This window comes from Sebastes fasciatus, chromosome 20, assembly GCF_043250625.1.
Source record: "Sebastes fasciatus isolate fSebFas1 chromosome 20, fSebFas1.pri, whole genome shotgun sequence".
Taxonomy (NCBI): Eukaryota; Metazoa; Chordata; class Actinopteri; order Perciformes; family Sebastidae; genus Sebastes; species Sebastes fasciatus.
The window spans coordinates 1,273,871-1,282,029 of NC_133814.1; the positions used below are offsets into that span (position 1 = coordinate 1,273,871).

The window sequence follows — 8,159 nt, forward strand, 5'->3', positions numbered from 1 at the left end:
GACTTAGAGAACAGAAAAGAAACACTGGGTTTTTCGTAAAAAACTAAATCATAAAAAGTTGAGCAACTTTTCATCCAATTAAGATCCAATTAAGGCTGGTGTTGAGTCCAGATGTGTGTGTCTTACCTCCAGGACCTGGACATAACTGGAGGGGAACCATCCTCTGTCCCCGTCCCTCTCTCCCTCCCACCAGCCTCCGGGCAGAGCCTGGACCACCTTGATAATGTCCCCGGCCTCGAAGGTGAGTCCCTGCTGGTGCTGCTCCCCGCTGAACGGGTACAAACTTCTGCAGTAGGATCCAGACATCTCAGCGCAGCGCAGCAGAGCAGCGCGGTGATGAACACACAGCTCCGAGGAACTAATGTCTAACTTTAGGAGTCCACTGAGGGGTCGTGTCCGCAGTAGGACCTGGACCTGGATCTGTACCTGGATCTGGACCCGGAGCTGCTCACAGCTCACAGGAGACAAACTTTCGAGTGAAGCTGGTGGACATGGACAGGTCCTCCTCCTCTCTGCTCCTCTCTGCTCCGCTCCGTCAGTCTGAAGCTACAAGACAGCGTCAAGCTACCCGGAGCGACACCCCAGGACCGGAAGTCAAATAAACCTTCAAAATAAAAGCACAACGTGTTTCAAAGTTAGTACACAAGTGACAAGCTCTCCTGTAAACTATCTCCATGACAACCGAGCAAACTCCATTTGCCGTTTGGTCATTTAGTTAAGTAGGCCTATAGCTTACACTCAACCTTACAACTTCCTTTAAAGGTCCCATATTGTAAAAGTGAGATTTTCATGTCTTTTACATTATAAAGCAGGTTTAAGTGCTATATAAATACTGTGAAAGTATCAAAACACTCAATATACGGAGAAATACACACAGCCCGTATTCACAAACTGTGCGTTTGAAACAAGCCGTGAGGATTTCTGTCCATTTATGATGTCACAAATATACAATATTTAGACCATTTCATAGTTTTAACTATACTAAATGTGTCCCAGTTTATTTCCTGTTGCAGTGTATGTGAATGACATCAGCTGACAGGATGTAAACATGGACCCAAGCTGTTGCCCAGCAACGTAAATCCGTTGCCATTCCGTTGAAATGCGCTGAAACGGAGTGTTTCAGCGTGAATACAGGTATATTCAGACAGACAGTATGAGAAAAATATTGTTTTTGTTTTTTTAAATTAAAGCATGTAAACATTTTCTTTTAGAAACCCAAAATACAAGTATGAACCTGAAAATGAGCATGATATGTCCCCTTTAAAACTTCCTTTAAAGCAGCAGTGGGTAGAAATGGAACAAATATGATTAAAAAAATATATTTTTATAAAACGGTCACTATATCCTGACAGTAGAGCATGAGACAGGTGACCTGAAAAAAATCATGTTCCTCTGTGTCCTCCGGTGCTCCTAACGGCATCTGCAAGATGTCACAGACCGGAAGAAAACAACCAGTCAGAGCTGATCAGAGGCCTGTACTATGAAGCGAGTCCAACATACCCAGGGTATCTCCTCCATATCTGGCTTCACTAACCCTAACAAACGAGATCCCGCTAAGCGGTCCTATGGCGGTGGTTAACAACTCGGTAAATCAACCCAGGGTTGATTTCTGGCTACGAGTGCGTTCACTTAAACGGGGCGGTGTTTGCAGCATCTGACCAATCACAGACATGGACAAGTCTACTGACTGCAGACAGACAGGCAGAGTGGCACATTTAACAAAGGAAGAGTAAACTATATTAGACAAATACGAAGAAATTAAACACATAATCCAGACTACAAGTAATACAGTTGAAGCTGCCAAATGCAGGAAGGACAACTAGCAAAAAAAAAACTCCCGATGTGTGAATGCGTAAATTAACAGCCTTATTAATTTAACGGAACACTCAAAAGTCAGATATAGTCGTCTGGATATAAATAGCTTTTAGAAGCGTACTGGATGAATGGATTACACTTCATTAGGCCCATTAAGTAAAATGTGGCGTGTGTGAGTATTTCAATCTTCTTTCAGCTGTGTCCCCGTCTCCGGCGGTGTGAAACGGACTCAAGAGCAGGTAAAAAATAAATATAAAAACATAATTCAAAGCGATAAACACCCACAGCATAAATCCAGCTGTCCTTCTTGCATCTGTCAGTTTAAACTGTGTTGGTTTTAGTCTGGATTATGATTTAAACTTCTTCATATTTGTGTAATATTATCATACGATCTGCGCACTGAGCTCTGATTGGTCAGTAGGAGGTGCTTTTATACAAGTTGATGTCTTATCTGGAACCTAACCTGCTGTTCAGCATCAGTTACCATGGTGATCTACTCCGGTAAGAAGTGAACCACCTTCATAGGACGGAAAACCCTGAAGGGTTAACTCTGAAGTTACCTCGCTAACCCCTAATCCTGCTTCGTAGTACATGCCTCTGGAGTGGGCCGTCTCTGAGCAGCTGTCAATCACTCGCCAACTCCGATCAAACGGTCAAACTAGGCAGCGCTGATCAAATATGAATCAATATTCTGTTACTGTAATGCCTATATCTCTCCTCAGATGTTCTCAGAATCATCTGGTAGTGTACTGTTTAGCTGTAGAATGAGAAAGATTGTGATCCGGCAGCCATGTAGAGGTCTGCTGAGGAAATACCAAGCACCGCCCACCTGCAGGAGCACAGCCAATAGGAACGCTCTCTCTCTGAAATGACCTGTGATTGGTCAAAGTCTCCCGTCACGGGCTAGATTTTCTAAAGCCTGAAAACAGAGCCATGAGGAGGAGCAGAAGTCTAGTTATCTCTCAGAACACTTGAATTACAATATGCTGAAAGGTAATGGAGTTTTTGCCCAATGATGCCAGAAATATACTGCCTACTGCAGCTTTAAGTAGGTCTAGTTTACACTCAACATTAAAACTTTTTTTAAGAAGGCTAAGCTACCAGTAGATAGGCCTATTATCAGTAGTAGCCTACTAGGCTAGAATTAAAATGACTCATATAGTAGTGGCAGTGATAATTAGCACATAGCAATAACAGTAGAAGAAGTAGGCCTTCTTTAGTAGTAGCCTTACCATAAATAGGTTATAAATAGCTAGAATAAAGTCAGATTGAAACAACCTTTGTTGTAATTCTATGTAACATGTTAATTTCCAATGAAGCAGCTTTCAGCCAAGTTGACTTAAAGAGGAACATGAATTTTGCCCAAATCACACCAAAGTGTGAGAGTTCCTCATTTGCAGCGTTCCTTGGTATTATGACAGACTTACAGACCTGGACCTCAGCGAGGCGCCTCTATCTACATCAGACATCTTACTCCAGAAGGAACTTGAAAAGAGGAAGAGCTTTCACTGCTACTCAGAGGTAAAGATAAAATCATACAGTCACTCACTCTTCTCTCTTTCTCCCTTTCTCTTCCAACCATATGAAAGTCATCTTGCATTTCAAATGTTTCTCTCAGTCATCCTCCCAAAAGTACGCGGTGAACATATTTTAATAAAGGAAGTTTAAAAGTCAAAGTCATCCGTCCAGAAGCAGTGCAGGATGTACAAACCTTCCTCTGCCACCTGTCCAACAAGCTGTTCAACTCTTTTGCTGGCTCTCACACCAGCAAGCGTTCTAAACTAGCACTGCTCGCCATGCTTCAGCAGACTACTGCACCTTTACTGCCACAGTTTCCACTTGTTGAGGTCAGGAGTTCCCAGACTCAGGGTGCCGTTGTGAGCAGTGACTCTAGTTCGGCCTCTGCTCTGAGAAACAGAGCTGAAGCTGCCAGCGCTCAGACTGGCTAACAGCTGGCTGACGCAGCAGCGACTTGCTTCTGTCTGAATACATCTTCAACATCCTCATCGGTGGCCCGGGATAAGGTCAAAGCTATTTACAAAAGATTTGTTGTCCGCTCCAAAACCTTCCACCTCATGGACTTTGATGAACGCTCCGTCTCTGCAGAAGAGAAGGAGCGTTGTCTGTGCCATCCAGGACATGGACGACAGAGTGCAGAGGGCTGCATACAGCTGCCCCCCCCCCATAGTAATCCCCAATCCTACTAACAGAGTCACATTACTGTTACATCTACTTGTTTGACAATATAGAAGAACAAAGTAAGAATAGCTTCTATGTTTATAATTTAAGATTCATAGATATTGTTGTCAGACTCTGGAGGAGTGCTGTATGGCGACTGGTGAATTGTTGATATTGTTCTATTTATTTTATGTTATAACTGGTTCAACACATGGACCCAAACGCAGCACACAGATAACAGGTAAGTAAAGAACAAAAGGATTTTTTATTATAAAAAAATAAAGTTCTTTAAAGGGGCTGAGGCTGGGGTTTGGGCGTCCGGCCTGACACGGCTTGTATTTTCGAGAGGAGGAGGGGGGCAGACGAGGCACGAGGAAGAGGGCTCCAGGAATCTACATGAGGGTCAGTTGAATTACCCTTGGAGCAGAGGCAGCTGGCAGGTAGGCAGACCTGAGCAGAAGAAAAACAGCGTTTCACAGGATCCAAAAACAAGCAAAGTCAAGGCAAAAAGGTACACAAGGTAAGTAGGCCTGAATACTTTAACTACCACGGAGGGTGCCGGAATGATCTGGCGACGTCTGGGAGGAAAACCGTAGTAGATATACTGCAGGGTTGTGGATTGATAGGCTGATTGGAATCAGGTGTGCCAGCAGCAACCGCCCAGGAGGAGGAGAGGAGAGACCACGCCCACCTGCTCACAGACGCACAGATGACAGACAGGGAAAACACACAGGAGACTAAAGGGCGGGAAACTAAAGGAAACACTGGGGAAAACTAGGCTGGGAAGTGATATCCTAACATTATAAAAACGTTTCCAAAACTCTATTCAATTTTGTACTGTACATACTTACATAATACTTCTGCTATTACCTTTTTATTTTTGATTATTCTCGATGAAAAGAAGCACAAAGAGGGAAAGCAGGGAGCCTTCTTCAGTCGAATGTGGAAAAGGATGAAACGTGTCCACCAAGGAGTGAATCACACCAGCTGCTCTCTCTGCAGTATATTATCAATAACATAAATCATACGTATTTAATAAATGTACCTATTTTATCTGACGGACCTGGTCCAGCTGTGTGTTGAAACGCTGCATTTAAAAACTCCACTAAATGCTGTGGTGGTCTTTTTTCTGAATAGTTTCTAGAAGACGAGGCTTCAACGCGACTAAAACAACACTCCAAGTGGAGTTTGTCCAAACAATGTTTGTTCAGCAATGATTTCAATATTTTAGTTACAAAATCAACGCACGAGAAATTGTATTGTTACTTTATAATATATTTATATTGAATGTACATACTTGACTTTGGATTCTATTTTGTTTTCTTATGTACATTGTTATTGATTGAGTTTTACTTGATCATATTTCATTATTATAATAAAACTGCTCCATTTGGAGCCAAAATTATAGAATGTAGTTGTGTTTTTATTGGTTTTATACTGTGCACAATGGTAGAATGTGATGATGCACAGGGTAAATGTCATTGCCAAAGGCTCCACTGTGTGCACATAGCCTCCTGTAGTGGATATCAGGAGTATTTTAGAGCCAGATTCACTTTCAAGAGCTAGAAAACCCATTTGGCACACTTTGGATATCAAAAATACTCTAATGAAGTCTGGCTGTCACCAGCGTATTCAAAGTAAGTTAAACCATAAAGATACTTTGTGTAAATTAGTCACACTTTGTCTCTCTGTTTTCTCCATAAATGACAGTCTGGATGGAGATGATTGAAATGCAAACATAGCAGTAAATGAAGACATAACACGGCATGTAAAACGTTTCTCTAGTATCTTCAGTATTTGATGAAATACAGAGCAGCAGCAACAAGGCTCTTTACGACACATCTAGCTCAGGTTATTTGTCTCTTTTATGCTTTTATAAGATATACATAAACACAAATCAATTTTCACTCTGTGACAAATGATACAAGAAAAGTATTTTTTTCCAGGTGTGTAATGAACTTCTTTCAACAAGCTGAATCCTCTTTTGGCTCTTCCTCCCTCCATGTTTCTTGTCCTGTCCGAGGGAGCCATCTAGCTGCTGTTACAGAACTACAGCTGATACCAGAACACAGTGAGAGAGAGAGCTAGGAGAACTATCTGGTTTCAATTAAATAGACATTGAGTTGTTTCATAGTCTTTACTAGTAAGAATCACCTGATCAATAAAGATGTAGAAAACATGAAAAGGCATTTACATAAGCTTTACAGCCCAAAGTGGATATGAAACACACACAGATGTCAATAATAATATTAGAGAATATTAGAGACTCTTTGTAGGTGGGGTCAACTAGTGTAGATGCTACTGACATAGATCAACCATACACTATATATAATACGCTATATTATTTTATTGTTTGGCCAGAAAAAGCCTAATTGTAAATAAATTGAGTCAGATTCTGACTTCCCTCAGACTGTAAATTGTACACTCTTCCACAAGTTGTTTAAAAAAACACACCTCCTTCTTAGACCCAGTGTCCTCAATATATAAAGGACATACCCAGTGTCCTCAGTATATAAAGGACATACCCAGTGTCCTCAGTATATAAAGTATATATATCTTTCTATCTAACGCCAGATCCATCGTTCATAAAATGGACGAATTGGAGCTACAGCAGAATTTCCCTCGGGATCAATAAAGTTACTATCTATCTATCTTTCTATCTATCTACAGATGGCAGCTAACAAGTCTGTCAATAACTTCTGTGTGATGTTGATAACGGAGACCTGGCTTCACCCACTGATACCCGACGCTGCTGTGCAGCTAGCAGGCCGCACAATCCACCGCCTGGACCGAAGCAAAGACTCTGGTAAGAGCAAAGGGGGAGCACTCTGTATTGATGTGCATAATGACTGGTGTACAAACAGCCGAATCACTGACAGTCACTGTTCCTCTGATTTAGAGGCTCTGTCAGTGATGTGTCGACCCTTCTATCTGCCGAGAGAGCTGACAGTAGTAATTGTTACAGCTGTCTATATTCCACCAGATGCTAACACTCAAACGGCCCTAGCTCATCTACATAGTGTCATAAACAAACAGCAACAAGCCCATCCTGAAGGTGTTCACATCAGAGCTGGAGACTTCAATCAAGCATGCTTAAAAACTGTACTTCCCAATCTCACCCAATATGTGAGATGTGCTACCAGGGGGAGTAATACATTGTGTGTATTCAAGCATGAAGCATGCCTACACAGCTGTGCCCCGTACACATCTTGGAGGAGCTCTCCAAATGACGTTGTATGGTTTTTAACAATACAATGACAATAAAGGCATTCTTCTATTCTATTAAAGGACAGTCCTCAGTGTATAAAGGACACAGTCAGTGTCCTCAGATTATAAAGGACATAGCCACTGTCCTCAGTATATAAAGGACATAGCCAGTGTCCTCGGTATATAAAGGACACACCCAGTGTCCTCAGTAAATAAAGGACACACCCAGTATCCTCAGTTTATAAAGGACACACCCAGTGTTCTCAGTATATAAAGGACACAGCCAGCGTCCTCAGTATATAAAGGACATAGCCAGTGTCCTCAGTTTATAAAGGACAAAGCCAGTGTCCTCAGTATATAAAGGACATAGCCAGTGTCCTCAGTATATAAAGGACATAGCCAGTGTCCTCAGTATATAAAGGACATAGCCAGTGTCCCAGAGGGAGCTCCAGCCATGAGATGGTTCTGAGCCTCAGTCCTTGTTTCCTATAGAGGAGTCGTCAGTTAGCTCACCTGTACTTGTTAAACACCTGGGTCTCATGCTAGACTTGTATTTGTTGATGTATTCCATCCACCTTATTCTCGGGGTGTTACTGTAGAAATAATTATAGGCGTAACTTCCGGTGAGGTAGCGGAAGTAGCATAAGCTAGTTAGAAAGGTTATGAAAGGTTATTATGGAATTTTGGCCCAATGATGCCAAAAACAACTGCCTACCGCTGCTTTAAGCCAGGGTTCCTGTACACCAGACAGTTACAGCGGATAACCGGCTCTATTATAAATGATGACTCTCAGACTTTGCACAATGAATTTCAGCTTCCTCCTTCTGGACGGAGGTTACAGTCTCAAGGTGTAGAGCAAAGTGGTATAAAACAGCTTTGTTACAGCAGCCATCACTCAGATGAACAAGTTGTAAATTGCAACGTTGCACAGATGCTATAGAAGCAATGCTTATTTATTT

General features: G+C 42.0%; 1 protein-coding gene and 1 long non-coding RNA gene across 3 annotated transcripts in view; both read right to left on the minus strand.

Annotated features, from left to right (window-relative positions):
* The window catches only part of gas7b (growth arrest-specific 7b), a 74,655-nt gene extending 74,060 nt beyond the window's left edge, over nt 1-595 (minus strand). Inside the window, exon 1 of one of the 2 annotated variants that reach the window (XM_074620492.1) lies at nt 127-595. In XM_074620492.1, coding sequence (XP_074476593.1) covers nt 127-306 — 180 coding nt within the window. In that variant the 5' untranslated portion in view covers nt 307-595. The remainder of the gene's footprint in view (nt 1-126) is intronic. The other variant, XM_074620494.1, reaches the window with a different exon arrangement.
* The window catches only part of LOC141758807 (uncharacterized), a 118,800-nt gene that overhangs the window by 74,060 nt on the left and 36,581 nt on the right, over nt 1-8,159 (minus strand). The gene's annotated exons all lie outside the window — the stretch shown is intronic.